The 20,922-nt window shown below is 56.3% G+C and overlaps 2 protein-coding genes across 3 annotated transcripts in view; one reads left to right on the plus strand and one right to left on the minus strand.

Annotated features, from left to right (window-relative positions):
• MMP24 (matrix metallopeptidase 24) overlaps window positions 1-19,671 on the plus strand; it is a 42,419-nt gene extending 22,748 nt beyond the window's left edge. The window contains exons 3-9 of the mRNA XM_028525086.2: window positions 518-634; window positions 2,315-2,619; window positions 9,630-9,791; window positions 11,099-11,313; window positions 13,293-13,431; window positions 14,873-15,139; window positions 17,018-19,671. Coding sequence (XP_028380887.2) covers window positions 518-634; window positions 2,315-2,619; window positions 9,630-9,791; window positions 11,099-11,313; window positions 13,293-13,431; window positions 14,873-15,139; window positions 17,018-17,355 — 1,543 coding nt within the window. The 3' untranslated portion in view covers window positions 17,356-19,671. The remainder of the gene's footprint in view (window positions 1-517; window positions 635-2,314; window positions 2,620-9,629; window positions 9,792-11,098; window positions 11,314-13,292; window positions 13,432-14,872; window positions 15,140-17,017) is intronic.
• MMP24OS (MMP24 opposite strand) lies at window positions 186-20,789 on the minus strand. Of its 2 annotated transcripts, XR_004899381.1 has the most exons (3): window positions 20,617-20,789; window positions 15,292-15,426; window positions 186-2,550 (listed from the first exon to the last, which is right to left on the minus strand). XR_004899381.1 is itself a non-coding variant. In XM_036009751.1 (2 exons), exon 2 carries the CDS (start codon window positions 20,534-20,536, stop codon window positions 20,381-20,383), a length of 156 nt encoding a protein of 51 aa, XP_035865644.1. In that variant the 5' UTR covers window positions 20,537-20,539; window positions 20,617-20,727; the 3' UTR covers window positions 19,047-20,380. The 2 variants fall into 2 exon arrangements, 1 of the variants encoding a protein (XP_035865644.1); XM_036009751.1 differs by lacking the exons at window positions 186-2,550; window positions 15,292-15,426 and adding an exon at window positions 19,047-20,539 and having other exon boundaries at window positions 20,617-20,727.
• Window positions 20,790-20,922: the final 133 nt, after the last annotated feature.

Genomic DNA, 20,922 nt, shown 5'->3' on the forward strand with positions numbered 1-20,922 from the left:
GGTGCTGGTAGACAGGTGGGCAGAGGCTAGACCACGTGGGCCGGGCCGAGGGGAGGAGTTCTGACTTTATTCTGAGTGTTTGGGGGAACCACTGGAGGGTTTTAGGCCAGGGAGTGATGTGATATAGTAACATTTACAGAGCGTTTTCACATATGAGCCCTCCTTTGAGGCTCATTACACCCTAAGAACAGCAACAACTTTAATTCTCATATTGCAGATGAGGAAACTGAGGCTCACGCCAATTCAGTCACTTGCCTGGGCCCTTCTGATTAGTGGTGGAGCTGGAACTATCAAGCCCGTGTCTTCCGACTCCCAGTCTCTTATGCGGCAATGCTTCCTCATATTCGGTTGTGTGTGAGTGAGTGAGTGAATGAGTCAGTCCTGTCCCTGCTGGGGAACCCATCGGAGCCAGGGTTTCGGCGGTGCACGCTGCCATGCAGGCTGGGGCTGGAGGCTCCGCAGGGTCTTCCTGGCGTGTTCAGTGACCACAGTGTGTGTGCGTCTTCTCTCTGCCCAGGTGGATGAAGAAACCCCGATGCGGTGTTCCCGACCACCCCCACTTGAGCCGTAGGCGAAGGAACAAGCGCTACGCCCTGACTGGACAGAAGTGGAGGCAGAAGCACATCACCTACAGGTGCTTTGGCTTCCTCTCGTCCTCCCTGGTCCTGGCTCCACCCTCACTGTTTTTTTCCTGGCCTGAGTTTCGGAGGCTCGTAACCGGCTGTGTCATCAGGGTGAGGGCCGGGGACTGAGAGCCTGTGACTTTGCCCTCCTTGCGACTCCCAGAGGATGCTCTGCCTCCAACTTCAGGTTTCTTTGGTCCTTTGGGGGCTTCTTACTTGTGTTCTGTTTAGATTCCAATTGTTTTCAGTTGCAGAAAGTGGAGCATGGACAGTTCAGTGACTTTCATCTGTGATAAAGAACCACAGCTGAGCGGAGAAGGCTTAGTCTAATAGACTTCATGCAGGATTCCCAGCACAGATGTCCAGTTTGTTTCTTAAGCAGTGTAAAGGGCCCGAATCACAGCAGTGCCATTCATTGATTGTCTAGGGAAACCAAGGGCAGAGCAGGGTCAGTCTCCAAGGCAGCCCGGCAACCACGAGCAGGGATGCTGGAGCCCATCACAGCGTACTCAAGACATCGGAACTCGGAGTGGGGCTGGGACAAGAGCCAGCCCTATGGTGGGCTCACATGGGCCCTGGTTGGTGCCTCTCAAGGCCCTGACTCCATCCGAGGTAGATGTGCTCGGTCCCAAGGGTCTAAGATAGAGATCGTAGAGGGGCACCAAGGGCTCTCCCGCTGACGAGTTGTAGAGATCGGAACAGGATTTTTTCAGAAATCTGACAAGAGAAGGAAACTGTAGAAGAATCTGGGTCAGAAACTGGACAGACTCTTAGGGTCTCCCGAAGAGGTAGAGGAGACGAAGAAAAGCAGCTGGATTCTAACTCTGACCTTCCTTCTGTCACCCAATGTCTCTGAGCCTCAGTTTCCTTACCTACAAAACAGGTCCTTTTCCCGGGTGCTCTCGGGGCAGCGCATCCAGAAGCAGTGACGCTCCCTGTGGGAGAGCCATGCAGTATGGATACAGCAACCCTAAATAGCTGAATCTATAACCGATTAAATCAGATACCGCCCTATACCAGCTTTTAGGTAGGCAAGTAGTAGTCGGTGCCAAATGTTTTTTTAAGAGATGTTTCACTTAAGCTCTCCACTGTTTAAATATTTTATAACTTTTTAAAGAATGTTTTATTTATTTATTTTTAGAGACAGGGGAGGGAGGGAGAAAGAGAGGGAGAGAAACATCAACTGGTTGCCTCTCTCATGCCCCCAACTGGGGACCTGACCTGCAGTCCAGGTACGTGCCCTAACCAGGAATCGAACCAGTGAACTTTTGGTTCGCAGGCTGACGCTCAATCCACGGAGCCACATGAGCCAAGGCAAAATATTTTATAACTTTTATAGATGTACATATTGTATGTATTGGGAGAAGAACATAAATTTTAGAAAATGCTAGTCACCAACTTATTTTTTTTTCCTACAAATTGGAATGAAATCCTATACTTAACACAAACTTTGTCAAAGACAAAATACGAAACACTGATTAAAGAGCTAAGACACTCTGATTGAGGCAGGGCTTGGGACCCAGAGCCTTGCCTGCCTGGTCTCTCTTTCAGCCCCTAGGGCGCTGCCGCAGAACTCTAGGCGTCAAAACTTGAACATCGCTGGGCTGTCTGGTTCCTGATGTCCCTCTTAGCTCTGCTTGTGTCTGACTCTCTGTTCCTCCCTAACCTAGTTCACTCCGCTCTCTCACCAGCATTCACAACTACACCCCAAAGGTGGGGGAGCTAGACACACGGAAAGCTATTCGCCAGGCCTTTGATGTGTGGCAGAAGGTGACCCCGCTGACCTTTGAAGAGGTGCCATACCACGAGATCAAAAGTGACCGGAAAGAGGCAGACATCATGATCTTCTTTGCTTCTGGCTTCCATGGTGACAGCTCCCCCTTTGATGGGGAAGGAGGATTCCTGGCCCATGCCTACTTCCCTGGCCCTGGAATTGGTGGAGACACTCACTTCGACTCAGACGAGCCGTGGACACTAGGAAATGCCAACCACGATGGTAAGACAATGAGGGGACAGGGGTCAGTTCTGGGTTTCTCAAAAGCCCCGAGGAAGAACCTGGAGGACACCATAGATGAGTCCCTGGTTTCTAGAACTTCTTGTCCAAGAACTAAGAACATAAGGGGTGGGAACTGTGGTCCCTGATGATACTCAACATGTGACCCACCAGAGCCAAGGACATGGAGATGGGTCGGATCACTGAGTAAATGGTCTAACTGAGCTGAGTCAGGAGGGACGGATTAGGTCACGAAGAAGAAGACAAAGTAATGAATCAGAGGCTGGGGAAAGGTTTAAAAAAGCATTCAAGCTGAAAGTGGTAGGCTCTGGCCTGACAGATGACAGCGGCAAAGGCCAGTCATTTTATGGGGTGACGTGACTGACTCTGCCCATTATGTCAGCCTCACAGGTGAGTAACTCTAGCATCCTCGGAGAACCTGCTCTCGGCCACTGTGATTTAATGAACAGCCGCAGAGTCAATACTGAGCAGCGACAGTAACCCCGTTCCTCAGGCTGCAAGAGCTCCTCACCCATATTTACTCGTGAGGCACGTGTTCAGTAAGTCAGCAAGTGCACGTCGTTTCTAAGATGAAGAGTTTGGGGTTCGAGTGGCATAGCTGACAGGTGGCAGTGCGAGGGCTCACTCCATAGTTCAGCTACGTGGCTGTGTCACTAGGGGCAAATAACTCACCCCCAGTCTCCTCATCTGTAGAATGAGGGACGGGTTGGTGACCTCTGAGGTCCCTTCCAACTTCAATGGAACACGCTGCGCAACCCAAGGGGTCTGCACATTGTACAAAAAAGACATGGTCTCTGCCCTCTGGGAGTCCGGAGTCAAGTCGGGGAGATGGATGGGTGCATCAGTCACCCCAGGCAGACTGTATGGAAGGACACAGCAGAAACATGAAGAAATGCAGTAGGAGTCTAGAGGAGAAAGGGACAGAGGATTCCATCCCATTCCATTCCAGATTATAATAGACACTAATATGTTAATAGTCTAAGGGCCACATCAAGTGCCTTCCACATTGTATACACTATTATCCCCATTTTACAAACAGGTAAACTGGATAGAGAAACATTAAGTAACCTCGCCAAGGTCCCACAGTTGGCGAATGACGAAATAAGGCTTTGAACCTGAGCGTTATGACTCCAGAGCCTGTGCTCTTAGCCACCAAACTAAGCTTCCGTGGCCCTTAAGCCGCAGGGCACACCAGAATCACGGGGAAACCTTTTTAACGAACACAGATTCCAGGCTCCCGGCCCCTAACCTTCTGCTCTTCTGATCCCCTGGCTCCGGGGCTGGGCCTGGGAATCTGCACGCAGCCTACGAATGCCCAGGTGCTGCTTCTCATGCGGCGGTGCCCTCACCTCAGGAAGCGCTGTCTTCATCCGCAGAGTTTCCCTAACTTGTCTGATCAGAAGAACCAACGAGGCTTCTTGTAGACACGTGGATCCCCAGGTTCTCCCCTTGGAGATTCTCATTCCTCATCCTCAGCACTTTGGGGAAACGCTGGGCATTCTTCTTCCCTGATGGAGCTCAGGCTGAGAGCAGACTTCAGAGCCCCTTTCCTCAGAGGCCGAGCCTGGTGTCTGTAGACGGGGCAGCCTCCTTGAGAAAACTTCCTATTTGCATGGATCAGGGGTCATGGATCAGGGGTCATGAGCTCTTGGCTTAATCCTCACGAGGGTGGTCCAGGAGGCGGTCTGGCCGAAGTTCAGCCCAGGCAAAGTTATAAAACTGTTCAGCTTCTCGCTGCCCCCTGCCCTCCTCAGGTCTGTGTCCTCTTTCCTATCCAGCTCCATTTCCTCTGCCCCCGGGGCCCTTGCCTTCTGTCCTCGTATGTTTCCTGGCTTTCAGGACTCCTGTTCTTTATCTCCTGTGCTTGGATTAGTGTCAAGGAACAGCCGTCTGTGCTAACTGATAAGGTGTGAGGAGAAGAGAACTAACATTTTTGAACCCCAGTTAGATGCCAGGCACTTGTCCACTGATGAAATTTTAGTGATAGCCCTGATAAAGATAAATGAAATTTTAAATGGTTGTTTTCCAGGGAAGCACTGGAGAGACACTCCTCTTCCTCTGCCCTCCCCTTCCCGGCTCTGGGGGTTTGCATTTCCCACGCCCACTCCTCCCTGGGGGGTGGGAAGGAGCTGGGACCATCCCAGCCACCTCCTGACTGTCCCATCCCATCCTGATGAATGGCTGTGATTCTGATAGAAACTCCAAGATGGGCAATGTCTTCTTTGGACAAGAGTCAGGACTCTTCTGTGCTCTGGGAAACCGAGCACGAACCACCCAGATCTGGTTCATGAGCACAGCCACAGAGCCTTGGCTGGCAGACCGGAATGCAGCAATCGCCCTAGGACGGCGTTTGGAAGGAAAGGGAAGGAACCGAGATTAATTGAGCACCTGTATATTATCTCAGTTTCCACATAAACTCAGTGAGGGAGTGGACAGAGGCTTCTGGGAACTTTTTGTTTATTGGCTTTCTTATCTACCCTGCATTCCCATTATGGGAACTTTCCAACTCACAAAAGTAGAGAGAATAACATTATGAACCCCCAGGCATAATTATCAGCATTATGTCATTCCTATTTCATCCACCCTCTCCCCTACACTTTTATTTTTTTGGCTGAGGTATTTTTAAAGAAAACCCCATTTCACCTGCAAATACTTTGGTATACACTTCTAACAGATTATTTTTAACACAACCACAAAATCAGTATCAAACTCAACAAAATTAATAATTTCTAAAAATCAAATACCTGGTTTGTGTTTTCCTAAATGACCTCAAAAATGTCTCTTCCAGTTGTTTGCTTGCATCAGGACCCAAACAACAGCCATGCGTGCATCGCCCACGGCTGACACGTCTCTCAAGGCCCTTTCCGTGTAAAACAGTCACCCGGCTTCTCTGTCCCGCGCTGCCCGTGTTTATTGCAGGAACTGGGCCACTTGCCCTGAGCATCGTCGTTGGGCTTGACTAGATTCAGGTTCACTGTGAGCTTATCTCTCTTCCCCATATTTCCTGAATATTGGTGATTAGATCAACAGGCCTGACCAGATTCCGGTTCACTTTTTTGGCAAGAACGCTTCCTAGGTGGTGCCGGGCCTCCCTAACCCATCACACCGGGAAGCAGGTGCGATGCAACTTGTCCTACTTTTAGGGACGCTGAAGTTGACAGGTCGGCTCAGGTGCGCCAGCCTGACCCAACCATTACAGAATTTACATGGGCAACTTTGTTTGTTGGTTCGTTTTTTGTTTTTCTGCCTCCTGGGGAACTTTAAAAAGAAAAAAAAATTACGTAAACCCTAATCCAAAAGTCCTGAATCAGAAACTCCTGGATCAGAATCTCCTCTACCTGTGTGTTTAAAAGGCTCTCCTGAGAGCCCACTGGACTGTAAAGGTGATTCTGATTCTCCAGCTCCTTGGAGTCTGGGCGAAAGGCAGTCTGGCCCACTGCACCTTTAAGCTGGTTTTGGGGACTGCTTCCCAGCACTTTCTGTTCTCACTTCTCTCCAGTGAGTCAAGCAGTGAGGTCAGCAGAATTCACTAAGCTCTGCTGGGGAGGGAGCCCAACCCCAGGGAAGGTGATAAGACAGGCAGAGTCATCCAGACCAGCCTCACAGGGTAGAGCCAGAGCCGGCCTGCAATTACTTCAGTGACTCTCCCCCACCTGAGGAGCTAGACTCGGCAGGGATCCTAATCTCCATTCTGCAGATGAGGGAGTAAAGTTCCAAGTGGTTAAGAAATTCACACAGTTGGTAAGTGGCAGAGCCAGGTGTGAACCCAGGACTCTGAATTTTTAACCATCACCCCCGGTGATTCTGCTGCAGGCGGTCCAAGGACCCCCCCTGGAAAAATACTGAACTTTTGGCACTGTCCTGTCCTGGCTGCTGTCACCTAGCCCTCTCCAGCACAGAACTTGCCTTCAAAGAGCTCACAGTCCTAGAGCTCTGAGAGTGAGAGTGGGCACTAGGGGCTAGAACCTAGGGTGGAAAACGGTCAGTGCCATAGAGATAATTCAGATAAACTGCTGGGAGAGTACAGAGGAGGAAGCGCTCACTGCCAGTGGGAGAAATCAAGGAGGGCTTCCTGGAAGACATGGCACTGAGCTGAACTCTGAAGGAATAAGGCTATTTCAGGTGGAGGGGCCAGCACTGCCGAAAGTATAGAGGCGAAGGGAGATGCTACAACTTTTGCAGGGTTGGAGGAATCGGTCAGATGGGCCTCACCAAATGTGGAGGTCCTCAGGGAAGGAACTGAGGCAGAGATAAGGTATACTTGAGTAGCCAAGTAGACTGTTGGGCGCCCGCTAAGAGGCCCAAGGCTTTGAGCTCCCAGCTGACAGGTTGCGGGTCCTCACACTCAGCTCACTGGGACCTGGCTATTTAATGTGATAATTCTGAGCCAGGAGCCGGCATGAGTGCTTTACATACCTGGTCTCATTAACCTTCACCTCAGCTCTCATGAAGGCACCCTATTCCCTCCATTCTACAGAGGAAGAGATTTAAACTGTCACACGGTTAGGACATGGCAGCGCTGGGATTCCTGGTGGTCTGGCTCCCAGGGACTGTACTTCTGACCACAGGGATCTTCCCCATCCCGCTGCTGTCCCACTCACAAGCTCCAGGCAGTTCTCTGGCCCCTGGCCCCTCCCCTCCCCCCTCGTCAGAGCAGCCCACAGGTCACCTGAGTTTCTGTGCAGTAAGGTGCCAGCTCCCCAGCTCTTCTCTGCCTCGTGGTCCCTGGAACAATCCCACTGCCCCTTTCCTTCAAGGACGTACTCCTGTTCTCTACAGAGAGCAGGCGCAGAGGCTCACAGCGGAACAGACCCAGGCTGGGGACAAAGGTTTGGTCTGGCCAGGCACTTGCAGCCCTGCTCCCTGGTTTCCCGCTGAGGTCCCTGTGGACACCCCGAGAAGGAGCCTGGCCGGGGGACAGCGGCCCGAGCAGCTTGTCCTGCGTGGAACAGGCCAGGAGCAGGGCCAACGCCGGACCCCAGGAAGCAGAGCTGCCTTCCGCTGGCTCCGCAGCCGTCTTTGTTTGGGACAGAGCTCAGAGATGAGCTCACCCTTCCCTGCTGCCAGAGGGCCAGGGCCTGAGGAAGAAGCTGGGGGCGGCCTGGCCTCCTCGTGCCAGCCCGCCCTTCCCCAGCAGAAGGCAGCCCCAGGCTCTTGGCCAACCTTGCCCTGATCTAGCCCATCCTCCTTCGCTGAAAACACTGGTGGTGTCAGCAGAGCGACAGCCAGGCACGCGTCTGGGTCCGCCCCATGGGGCTCTTCTCTTCTCCCAAGACTTTAGCCAGGAAGCCCAGAGACAATCCTGAGCCCCATTTGACCCTCACACGGCCCTTGGCTGGGTTGGGGTAGAGCAACTTTGCCAGCGACACTGGGGCAGAGTGGACACTATGACTCCTGACAACCAACCAACCTCCTGGGCTCCTGGCAGCCTCCCCTGACTTTAAGGTGGCAGGAATGGGCTTCGACATGCCTTCGAGCTGGGCTGTAAGAAGCGGGGCTCAAGGGCAAATTCAAATGCCAGAGGTCAAGGCAAGCAGGGGTCTGTCACTGGACAGACGGGAGTCAGGACTATTGACCCAACAGCCTACCTGACACCCAGACCGTTGCATTTTTTTCCCCCAAAGCTGGGCGTATTTCATTCCCCCCAAAGTCAGTCTTGCCCTATCCCAGGCCCGAGTTCAGGGGAGAACTCCAGGGAGGTAGCTCTAAGAGGATCTGGTTGCTAGGACCCCGCTGGCCTTGTGCCTCCATTCTGATCGATGGGCTTACTCCAGGCACCGACCTTCTCTGTCTTGTGTGTGGTGCCCAGCGCTGCCCCGCGGTGCCATGTGCTCTGTACACATTATCTTGTCCAACCCTCATACAACCCTGTAAGGCGGGACGCTCTTCCCATTTACAGATGAGGAATGAGGCTCAGCGGGTGGACCCTCTGGCCACGTTCCCAGAGCTGGCGGGGGTACAGCTGGAAGTGAACGAGGTCTGTCCTGCTCAGGGGCGCGTGCTCACGCCCACTAGGCCACACTGCCGCCTCAGCTTCATGTTCAGGGTCCCCTGCCCCACTTTCTGCACCTGGACCTTGTCATTTTCCACTCCAATTTGAATCCCTGCCTTGATCTTGACCATAGCTCAGTTCTTTTAGAACCAAGGTCTTGCCAGACTGAGAGCTGCCACCCGACCAGAGCCCTGCCTGCCCCTGGCTCTCCTGAAGCGGACCTCCAGCCTGCCGCCCCAGAGCGCCCCTCTGCTCGCCCCACTCCTCTGCCTCGGCTCAGGCCCCTCGCATCTCGCACCTGGACCCTTGTACCAGCTTCCCATCCCACCCCTGTGACCCACCCCCCCGCCGCCTCTGGTCTCACCGTCCTCTAAACCTTCCTCCAACCACAGCCACAGTGATGTCATCATGTCACCAAACCCCCCGCCAGCCTAGAAGCCGGTCCAAAGTCCTCCGCGTGGCATCACAGGGCCCTGTGTGCCAGCCTGGCTGACCTCATCCCCCTCCAGCCCTCCCCTCGAGGTTTGTTCCGGAGCCAAATGGAATGAAACTGTGTGTCCCTGGGTCTTGTTTATAGCTTTCCCTCTGCCAGGGGAGCCACCCCCACCCATCTCCCTCTCCGGCCCCCCTCCTGCCCCCCCCAATCCGTTCTGCTGGCCAACTTCTCTTTCAAGGCTCACCTGAAGCATCACCTTTACAAAGACTTCACGGAACATCGTTAAGTTTAGAGGACTCCTCCCTTCTCGGCATCCTCTCCCGACCCTTACAGTCCTCTGTTGGGCACCCGCACACCAGTTCCACTTACTTTGCTTCTCTCTCCCTGTCCTCCATGGTACTGAGAGTTCTGGAAGGCAGGGGTGTGTCTGGTTTCTCCGTGTGGCCCAGTGTCCGGCACAGGGCCTGGCACAAAGCCTATGGGTGTTTGCTGACAGCAGGGATTGACTGACCGACACCTAAGTGGGTGCCCCGGCACCTCCCCCTCCCCTCCCCCTCTCCGCAGGGAATGACCTCTTCCTGGTGGCGGTGCACGAGTTGGGCCACGCGCTGGGGCTGGAGCACTCCAACGACCCCAGCGCCATCATGGCGCCCTTCTACCAGTACATGGAGACGCACAACTTCAAGCTGCCGCAGGACGACCTCCAGGGCATCCAGAAGATCTACGGTGCGTGGCAGGGGACAAGGGGCCACCGCCTCTACCACGGGGCTGGGCTGTGACTGCCCTCCTGTCCTGGAGGGGGCGGCGAGCAGGGGTGGAGGGAGCATTGCCATCTATCTGAGTAGCTGACAGATGTCTAAGCTTTAGAGACTTTCAAGGTCATTGCTTAACTAGAGTGGGTGAGGCTACCTCCCCACCCCCTACCATCCCCCATTTGCCCTCATCTTGGGAAACGGAGCCGAGGGTCTGAGCTGCTACCTGGAGGGACAGCAGTGAGTGGAGGCCCACTCCCTCCCTCCTCTTCTCTCCCCTCTTCCCCCTCCTCGCACCTCCCTCTAGCCTCCTGTGGTTCAGGTTTCAAGGGGTCCCACCTCTAGCCAGGAGATCCACACATCTGTCCAAGTAATAGTGATACAACATGATGAGTATTATACACCGAGCTTTTTTTTCTTAAATAAAAAGAAATAAGAAGCTAGGCTGACATCTTGATGAAACACGCTGCCATGACTCCCTCCCAGTTCCCTGGTCAGGCTGGTGTGCGAGGTTCTCGTTCTTGGCAAGCAGGTGGAGATGGAAGACCAGTTTTCTTGAGCAAATGCCTGTCCACACAGCGTAGCCCCGCCCCCCACTACCCTCAGGCTACGGAGCATAGAAGGGCTCCCTCTGGAGGTCCCAAGGGCCTCACAGACTGGGTGGCCCCACCCAGAGCCCTGGAGCTAGGCAGGCTGTCTCAAGTTGAAGCTGCAGAGGGCTGGTCAGGGGTGAGGGTAACTGGGAAGTGTTTTGAAACAGAATGGCCAGGATCTTCCGATCAGACATGAGGTGAGGAGAAGGGTGACAATAAGGTTTCTGGCTTTCGTAATTGCGGGGATAGGACTGACCAGTCTGTAGCTCAGACATCTGGGCTGGGAGAATAGTGACTTGGGAATCTTTGGCATCCCATGTAGTGGCCACCAGCCATACTGGAGCAGGACAAAGAGTGGAGGGGTGGGGGGAGGGGGGCCCGTGTGTGTGGAGGGGCGCAGAAAGAGGGTTGGGACACTGAGCCTAAGAAGGGGCATGTCCTGTCACAGCAGGAGAGAAGAAAAAGAAGATACCAGATTTGGGGGCAGACAGATGAGAGTCCCGTTTAATGGTTATTTTTCACCTAGTTGCTCAGAGACGAGGGGAGTAAAAAGTGGGGAGAAAGGACAGGAGGCTAGAGTGGGGCGGACTTGTTTGTCTCAGAGCTGCCTCGGTGATGACTGATGAGACAGGGCAGCGGGGGGCAGGGGGTGGCCGGCCCCTTTCTAAGACGCAGCCCCTCTCTCCAGGACCCCCAGCAGAGCCCCTGGAGCCCACAAGGCCTCTCCCCACGCTCCCCGTCCGCAGGATCCACTCCCCGTCAGAGAGGAAGCACGAGCGCCAGCCCCGGCCCCCTCGGCCACCCCTTGGTGACCGGCCGTCCACGCCCGGAGCCAAACCCAACATCTGCGATGGCAACTTCAACACAGTGGCCCTCTTCCGGGGAGAGATGTTTGTGTTTAAGGTAGGGCCGGTCGACTGGCACCCCCCAGGGGTCCCCTCCCGTTTCTTCCCCACCACGGAGCCAAAGAAGGCTGCTGTTCCGGGATGCAGCCTGTCATGGGGCCTGGATGGAAGCTGGCCCAATGGCCAGGACACGGGTCTCTCCCTGCTGCCGCTGAGTAAACCAAAGGGGAGGCAGGAAGATCGGTGACCCTGCACCTTCCCGGGGTTAACTCTGGGGAAAGGTACCGGAGACCAGCTTCTGGTCCGTGACTTTAAGCAAGTTGCCTCCCTGCTCTGAACCTCAATTTCTCCGTCTGAAAACTAGGGAGTCACTCCCGTAACGACGGAGGTACGGAGATCAAATAGCGCATGGCCATTAAGCAGGCACAGTGGTGGCTGCGTCCGTCTCCAGATCCTACCAGGGCCGAGAGGCCGGTACTGAGGTGTGCCTGACAGGAAGCAAGCCAGACTGCATCTTGTCACCCATGTGGTCCTGTCCTGCTAGCCCTGGGCTGACTGGGGGGCGGCCTGCTTGGTGTGTGGCAGCTGGGTTCTCAGGGAAGCAGACTCTGAGATGGTGTTTGGAAGGCAGGAGTTTGATGAGGGAAGCGGGATCGGGCAGGAGGAGGAGACAGGCAGCCACCAGGCCCACTGCAGACCCATCCACCCCCAGGGGTCTCTGGAGCTACGTTGGCCGCTCAGATTTATCCCACGTTAGGGCCCCGATGGCTGGAACTTTATGCCCCTGCCTCATTCAGCCAGGGGATAAGGAAGGATGTGACCCTGGGGGAACTCTCTGAAGCTGGGGCCATCCCAAGAGGCTGACCACACTCCCAGCCTCAGAGTCAGTAAGCCCTCCAGGGACAGGGATCCGGACAGCACCTCTCCCTCACTCTGGGAGGCTGTGGAGGACCGCCCCACGCCCCTTGTGGAGTTCTCCCCAGCAGGTTTCGAGCACCGAGCAAGAATCGGGCGCCCTGGGTCAGCCTAGTCCTGCCTCTCACCGAGCGGCTCTAGGAAAATCACTGAAGGCTCTATCTCAGATATACTCACAAGAGTTGTGAAAGTCAAAATGAGGTTTAACAAACTGGATGTGAAAGTGCTTTGTAAAACACCGTTAAACACTCTTTTCCAGCTGTTGCACCATCTTTAGGAGCCACACGCGTTCCTCTGTATTCGCGCACCCTCCCACTGAATGGCTCCTAGGCAAGTCTAGCTTCTATCATCCCCGTTTACACGTGAGAAAGCTGAGGTCCCAGGAGGTCTGGGCCTTGCCCAGTGTGCCCGCAGCCAGGGGCTGCAGGGGGACAAGGCACCAGTCTGCAGAGGGGGGCTTTCATCGCACTCTCAGCCTCCTTGTCTGCCATTTAGTCCACCTTGACTATAAGCCCCATACTGTTCTAGGCATTTTGCCTATGACCCCTCATCTGACTTCCGCCCCCTCCCCCCACCATTATTACCCGCATTTGCAGGTGAGTTTCTTTAAGTGCTGTGCCCAAGGTCATGCAGCTGTAAGTGGGGAAACCTGAATTCACACCCAGGTCTTGGGAGAATTCCCACAGTGTGCTTCCCATGGTCCTTGCCCTGCTGGATGGAGCCAGGCAGGTATGAGCAGGGCGCTCTGCCCAGGATCCGTGACCATCTGAGCTTCCCACCAGCCCGGAGAGTGGCCCTGCAGACCTCAGTGACTCTCTGCTGCCCTCGTGTGGCTACTCTGGGCCCCGGCATCATCCCTTCTGGCTCCTCCACACCTCCTCCCTGCCATCAGACCTGTCTGCTCCGTCTGGGGGCCCCTCCCGCAGCAAGAGCCATCTGGAGGGTTACATGAAGAGAGTTAAGGAGCATCCTGTCTTCCTCACAGGGCCTTGAAAGTTAGAAGCAGTAAATAGAAAAGCATCACCGAGGGTTTCCAGGCTGGGCCCAGAGGAAGGTGTTGAGCTGCTGGGCTGAGCGCTGGGTTCAGAGGCTATGCCCCTTCCTCTCTTCCTTGACCCCCAGGATCGCTGGTTCTGGCGTTTGCGCAATAACCGGGTGCAGGAGGGTTACCCCATGCAGATCGAGCAGTTCTGGAAGGGCCTGCCCGCCCGCATAGATGCAGCCTATGAAAGGGCCGATGGAAGATTTGTCTTCTTCAAAGGTAATGTGGCCTGTGCTGAGGGACCTGGGATATGGCTCTCTGCCCTCGGAACCCCCTTTTGCCATCTGTAAACTGGGACAGGTGGGTGGGAGGCAGGCGCACTCCTGGGCCCTTCCAGCCCTGACAGAGACGCCAGCCCCTGACAGGACAGATCCCTGCCGGCAGGCAGTGCACCGTCTGGGGAAATCAAGTCAGGGAGTGCTTGTTGGGGGTCATATGGGCCCAAGTCAGTGGGGCGACGAGCCTCGGCCACGTGCAGTAGAGGGCTGCACAGGCCATTGCAGACCACCTGTGTTCGCTGGAAGGCCACCGCGTCAGTTCTGGATGGAGGGGGTCCCCCAGCCCAGAGGCTGGAGAGGTCAGGGAAGGGGGCGGGGCCGGCTAACGTGTGCTGCACGCCCGCCCGGTGCCCACCCTGGGCTAGGTGGTTTCACTTCAGTTACCTTGACCTCGGCCAGGCCCCAGGGGGCTAAGACACAGACAGTTAGTGAGAAGCAAGGAAAGCATTCCAAGGCGGAAGGAACAGCATGGGCGAAGGACAGTGGGAATGTGCACGTGTGTGGTGCTCTGCACCGGAAAGTGGTGAAAAGTGGCCTGAGGGGCAGTTTGGGGGCGAGGCCTGAGGAGCCTTGTTTGCCAGGCCAGAATTTAATATTGACCCATTAGGGCAACTCCGGAAATTGCTGTTTCCAAGCCGCAGAGAGCCAGAGGGCAGGTGCAGGGGCGGGGAGGCCATTTCTGAGGGGGTTGCTGGGAGCCGAGGAGAGCGCTGTCTGTAAGGCCCGTGGTGGGGGCAGCAGAGAGGCTGGAGACACCTGGAAGATCAAACCCAGGTCTCAAGAGAGGCGGAGCACTGAGAGGAGGAGGAAACAGGGTCAAAGGTGACGCTGGCACTTGCTAGGGACTCTGGGAGGCCAAAAGGTGAGCGGGGAGGCAGCCCCCTGTGGTAGAGAAGGAGAACTCTAGGGAGCCTCCTTGGAGATGCCCAGAGGCTGGTGGGCCACCAGGGTACCACGTCTGGTGCTCAGATCCACCGGGACAGTGACTGTGGGCTCCAGCCTCCAGCTGGGTGTCATTGGAAGCAGGTGGGGGGGGGGGGGGGGCAACGGGGAACACTAGTGTGTGTGAGTGGCTGAGGTCACCCAGAGAGGAGAAAGGAGCAAGTCCAGAGAAAGGAAAGAGGGTGAGACATGGAGCCTGGGCAGCATGGGGTGATCCATGACTGACTTCTGGCTTCTTGCCCCCTAACTAAGCTTTGCCTGGGCCAAGGGGCCTCCGTCTCCCACTGAGGGGATCCAGCAGGCCTAGGGCTGTTTCCCCCCAAACACTCTGGCACTATGAATGACTTCAGTCCCAGCAGGAGATGAGCAGGGAGCACTAGCCACAACCTCTGGCATCGAGTGACTGGGCAAGGCTGATCCTGGGCTCCTCTTGGCCACAGGTGACAAGTACTGGGTGTTCAAGGAGGTGACAGTGGAGCCTGGGTACCCCCACAGCCTGGGGGAGCTGGGCAGCTGTCTGCCCCGAGAAGGCATTGACACGGCTCTGCGCTGGGAACCCGTGGGCAAGACCTACTTCTTCAAAGGCGAGCAGTACTGGCGCTACAGTGAAGAGCGGCGGGCCACGGACCCTGGCTACCCCAAGCCCATCACCGTGTGGAAGGGCATCCCACAGGCCCCCCAAGGGGCCTTCATCAGCAAGGAAGGATGTACGTAAGGGCTGGGCCGGGCCGGGCAGGGTGGGAGGGGTTCCAGCAGGCCCACGGGCATCCTCTCGGGGTATCCAGGTCCGAGAAACACCACCTGGGGGCAAGGACAACCGCCTTGTATCCACCCACATTCACACAGTGAATTCTCTTACCAGCTACCAAGCCTCGGTGTCTCGTCTTCAGGGACGGGTCGAACTGAGAATGTTTTCACAGACTGACTGCGTTCCTTCAGACAGCATTTCTCAGGGGTCCTTGGGGTGCTCTCGGAGTTCCTCGAGTTACCACATCTGAAAAGCAGTGAGGGATATGGTGGTTCGAAGGTGATTTTTCACAGGGCTTGAGGGCAGGAAGGTAGAGAGAGAAGCCTTTTTGATTTATGAGACATTTTCCAAGCTCCTCCCAGAGGCCAGACTAGGGGCTTCTCAACAGCAGGGGCTGGGTCTTGCCAGGGGCAGAGTGGGCATCCACAGATGTTTGTTGGACACATCTCCACTGACATGACCCAAAGCACAGCCTGGCTGGTCTCACACCCTATCTCTACCCCTTACTGTGAGTTTGGGCGAATCACTCATTTTCTCAGTTCCTCGTCTGTAAAGTGGGGATCACAACAGTACCTGTCTCACAGGGTTTTGTAAGGATTAAACAAGATAAATTATGTAAAGTCCTTAGACCAATGCTGAGCACATGGCCAATGCCATATGTTTTAGCTGCTATCATCATCATCATCATCATCATCATCATCTTGTTGGTGTGTTTTAGTTTATATGGGATGACAGATTCATTCACTCCACAGTGATTACTTGGAACCAGGTTGTGTGGGAAGGCCGAGGATGGAGCAGAGAACAAGGCTTGTATTACGTTCTGGCTCCCAGGCTAGAGGCAAAAAAAAAAATAAGGCAGCAGCAAATGCTGTAAGGGGTAGAAATGCTGGGAGAGAGCAACAAGGCAGAGGGGCCACATCAGGGAAGGTCGTCGGGGAGGACCCTCTGAGGAGAGTCGCTGCCCAGAAAGCCAACAGCCACAGGGACAGGAGCGGCAGCTATTCGGTGGCTCTCCTGTGTATCCAATGCTTTATACACACAGTCTTGCTTTCTGGGGAGCCTCAGAGACAGATGACATCAACGACTTTGGCCAATGAAAGTCCCAGCCAGGGTGGGGAGCTGACCAATGAGAGTCTTCTGAGAGCATTGCTGTCCCTCACTGCACTGGCTGGTGACTGAGGCTGTTGCCGGGCGCCTTGGGGTAGCCCCCAGCCCTGCTCCCTTCTTTCCTTCCAGCCCGTCCCCTGGAAGGATCCCAGAGGCCCTGCAATCAGTATTGCAAAGCAATGTGTGCCAAGCCAAAAAAAAAAAAAAAAATCCCTGATAAATGCAGAGAGGTAGTGTCCGCTGTCAAGAGAAGGAGAAGCTCCACTCCCTGCCTCCCTTGGCTCAGGAGGGAGCCGGGCTGAGGCCCTACAGCTGTGGGGACAGTGCTGTCCGAGCCCCAAACTGGGGGCTCCATCTGACCCACATGAGGGTGCCTGCGGCACAGTGTGACGGGCGAGAAGGACCCCCGTCTGGCAGGCATGAACTGAACTTACCAATTCTACTGAAAGCCCCTCAGTGGCCGCTCCAGGTCCTGGGTGCCCCCCTCTGCAGCCACACTATTTGCAGGATGTGCCAAGCTCTGCGCTCCCCCACCTCTGCATGTGCCAACACACTGCCCCCACCACCTCGGAAGCCCACCCCTCCTTCAGAGCTGCCCTGGGGCTCCCCCAGGGCAGGAGAGGGGCCCCTCCTCCATGCTGCCACAGCACCCTGCACCCTCACACTGGCCCAGAGCGGGTGCAGGGCAAGCGTCTGGGAGTGGTGCTGACGCCGGGCTGTGTTTCCGCAGACTACACCTACTTCTACAAGGGCCGGGACTACTGGAAGTTCGACAACCAGAAACTCAGCGTGGAGCCTGGCTACCCGCGCAACATCCTGCGTGACTGGATGGGCTGCAACCAGAAGGAGGTTGAACGGCGCAAGGAGCGGCGGCTGCCCCAGGATGACGTGGGCATCATGGTGACCATCAACGACGTGCCAGGTTCCGTGAACGCGGTGGCCGTGGTCATCCCCTGCATCCTGTCCCTCTGCATCCTGGTGCTGGTCTACACCATCTTCCAGTTCAAGAACAAGGCAGGCCCTCAGCCTGTCACCTACTATAAGCGGCCAGTCCAGGAGTGGGTGTGAGCAGCCCAGAGCCCTCTCTGTCTACTCAGTCTGGCCAGCCAGGCCCTCCCTCACCAGGGCCTGAGGGGCAGCTCTGGCCACTGCCCACCGGAGCCAGCAGGGCCCTAGGCCAGGGGTCATGTAGTTGAAGTGGTGGGTGCATTGGCCTAGGCTGAACGTGGGATAAGGAGTGGTGGCAGCTGTGCCCGAGAGTGGCTGTCTGGCACCCAGACGCCAGCCTTCTGTCCTGGGTAAACTGCTCCCTACTCAAGGCAATAGGCCAGGCACCAAGCCAGGAGGAGGCCCAGTGGCCACTGCATCCGGTGGTGTCCGTGAGACGCCACAGCTTGGTTCCTGGCTGGACCCAGCACCTTCTGTGGGAAGCCAGTGCTAGCATTCTCAGCCCCATCTGGGAGAAGCCACCAGTCCTGGTCCCTCTCTGCCAACACCTGCTGGTCAGATGTGCCCCCCACCCGTACCCCACCGTTCTCCAAGGCTACAGGACCCTGCTGCCAACACGGTGGGTGACGGGCTTCCCCTGCTGGCATGCAGCAGATCCCTCCGGAAACCTGCTCCACACATCGGGGTCTCCTCTGAGACCCAGGACTTAGGGTCACAGGCTGCAGGCAGGGCTGTGGCCCCACTGGGTCTCACAAGGACCTAGCTGTCACATCTTGAACATTTAAACGTCCTGTCTCTACTCTTTAAAGTCCCATTCTGCAAAGGCTGCTTGAGGCTTTAGGTGAATTAGAGGTGACTGTTTTGGTTATGAGGCCTGCATGGCAGGCCCTCCCCCATGTGATGAGGACCAAGGTGCTGCTAAGGCCACTCCACCGCCCATACAGTCCAGGAGCTGGGCCCTGCTCATGAGGCCAAAGCGCTGGGACAGGAGCCGACCCCTTTTCCGGAGGCTGATCTGAGTGTGACCGCCCTTTACTCCCCAGACCCTGGCCCCATCCCCCAGTCTCCAGGCCCACTCCGGCCTGTAGCTTGTGGCCTGGGGGCTCAGCCTGACTGGTTAGGTGAGGCAGAAATGGCTCCAGGCCAGCGTCCTCACAGCCTTGGGGTAAGGGACTCAGGGCAGCTTTCTGAAGCGCTGAGCCCACACCCCCCAGCTACACCGAGGCCCACTGAACCTCTCTGCCCAGGACCAGTGTTCACATCACGAGCGTGGCCCTTGCTAGTCCAGCTCACCAGGCCCACCTTCCTGCATTGCTCTTTAGAAAAGGGCACCCCCAATGGGTTGTGGCCCCAATCCTAGGGGCCCACCCTACACCGTCTGGCAGGAATTCCTAGGGCTCGGCTTGCCTCAACTCCAACCCAGTGGAGGCAGCCCTGCTTGTCACTGAAGAGCCCTAGGCAAGACCAATGGGTTCTATGATGCCTGCTGGCTCTCTGCCAAATCCAAGAGGCGGTGCCAGTCTTTAGGGTGCTGGCAGGGCCTCGGATGCCAGCCTGGCCCTCTAAGCCTGCACGGGCCTTGCCGCCCCCTGTGGCTTCTGGTCTGCGGGTTGGCTTAACCTGTAGGAGACAGGGACTTCTGCTGCCCGGGAACTGTCCCAAGCAAAATGTCTTGTCCCAGAGGCACCTATTTGGGTCCACTGTGTTCCCTGTCATTATCCTTCTTTTTCTCATTTTGGTCAAGGGCGGGCTCCCTGGGGCGGGTGGGGAACAACTGCGGAGATATTAGTGATTCATAGGTTTGTACAGTGTTTTATACTTTGCAAAGCACTTTATTAGCTCACACCTGTCCACTCACATGAAACTAGTGCAGGCCCTGGGAAGCCGAGGGTAATTCTCACCCTGCCCTCACATGAAGCACAGAGAGGTGGTGACATGCCCAGGCTACCCAGGGGGCTGGCTGGGCCTTGGGTCCAAGATGAGATCAGAAATGTCTCTTTTATCCATTTCTTCCTGGCCTCCCTTTCCCCCTCCCTGGTCCCTTTCCACTCCTCAGGTTGGTGCTCTCACTTCTTGAACGCTCTAGGCCCCCCAGGTTCCCCGTTGGCTCCTGGTACTGCCGAGGTCAGGTGAGGAAGAGCAGGAGATAGAGGCAGGCAGCCCAGGCTGCAGATGTGAGGGATGTAAGGCTGGGCCCAGACAGGGCTCGGCCTGCAGGCTTCCAGTCTCGGGTCCTCCTGCATCGTCTCGCAGTCGTCTGTGTGTCCGTCGTCCCAAGGCAGAGCAGACAGAGGGGGGAAGTCCTGGGGGCTCCGGAGCCTAGCTTCCCCTCGGCCTGGGGAACATCACAGCATTTCAATGTCAGTCACATTTTAAACTGATCAGCCTTTGTATAATGTTTTTTAAATCATTTCTAAATAAAACAAAAATACAGAGTGTGTCATTTCCCTTGGATGTGGGAAAGAGCATCAGGTTCCGACAACGGCCTGAGAAACTTCTAGGAGAGAAACGGGGTACTTTAAGGTGTCCAAGAATGGTCCCATTCATCTCATCTGCCAGCCCAGCCATCAGATGCCCCCTCCCTCCAAAAGACTGACTCCAAAGGCCCAGGGTTACCGGAGTTCCAGGAATACAGCCTGATAATGCCTCACTGGGGTCCCGGCTGGAGGGGCAACCTCCCTTGGGAGGAGTATGGGAAGGGTCACCGCGGCAAGGCCTTCTCTCAAGTCAAGGCACATGGTGCAATGACCAGGAACAAAAGCAAGAGCCCAGTTCTCAGCAGTAAGGGACAGGTGAGGTGAGGTGAGTAGCCCTAGGGTCTTACCAAGAGCCCTGGCCGGGTTCTGAAGTCAGTGACAGGGAAGGCTGACCCAAGACCCAGAGCTGCGGGGTGGGGGTGAGCCCGAAGGTCTGAAGTGCCTTGGGTACCGGGTGGGAAGCGAAGAAATTCAGGGTGGCAGGAGGGGCCAGAGACGAGACGGTGCTCCATGGGCCCCACCCCTGCACGTCCTCCACTTGCTGTCATGTCCGGGGGGCAAGAATGGGGGGATAGGTTAGGAGAGACATGGGGGCAGACGACAATGACCAGACCAGGAGAGGCGAACAGAATGACAGGCGGTGGTGAGGCCACTCGGAGGGCGGAGAGTCAGTACCAAGAGGTGCAGGCGATGAGGAAGCGCACGTCGTCCAGCGGTCCCCAGGGGCTGGGCTCGGGCCCGGGTCGCTCAGGACCCGCGGGTGCCGCGGGCTGGGGCTGCGCCGGTTCCACCGCGCCCTCGCCGCCGCTCAGCTGAGCGCCCATGGTCTGCAGGAGTAGAAGCCCGTCAGGTGCTGGGCCAGCCCTATGCGCCCCTCCGGCCCCAGCCCCACTCTGGCCTTCACCTGGCGCTGCGGGAGAAAATTCCGGAGAATCCCAGCGCCGACCTCCAGGCTTTGCGGGCCTGCGCAGCAGGGAAGGGCGTGACTGGCGTCGTGACGTCACAGGCCCGCCCGCCTGCCGGAAATACCCTGATCCCGGGGGCAGGGCCCAGAAGACGACCCCACCCACCAGCTGCCGGCCAATCCCACCCCAACCTTCCAGGGCCCCGCCCCACGAGCTGCCAAACCAACACACGCCCACCCAAGCACCTTAAGGTAGGGTCCTGCTGGGGTTGAAGAGGCCATCCGCGGTACCCACGGCAACCAGGC

The sequence above is a fragment of the Phyllostomus discolor genome, chromosome 9, assembly GCF_004126475.2.
Source record: "Phyllostomus discolor isolate MPI-MPIP mPhyDis1 chromosome 9, mPhyDis1.pri.v3, whole genome shotgun sequence".
Taxonomy (NCBI): Eukaryota; Metazoa; Chordata; class Mammalia; order Chiroptera; family Phyllostomidae; genus Phyllostomus; species Phyllostomus discolor.

Bases quoted from the DNA above. Each gene is read 5' to 3' on its own strand.
- MMP24OS (XM_036009751.1), bottom strand. From the start codon at position 20,536: ATGGGCGCTCAGCTGAGCGGCGGCGAGGGCGCGGTGGAACCGGCGCAG.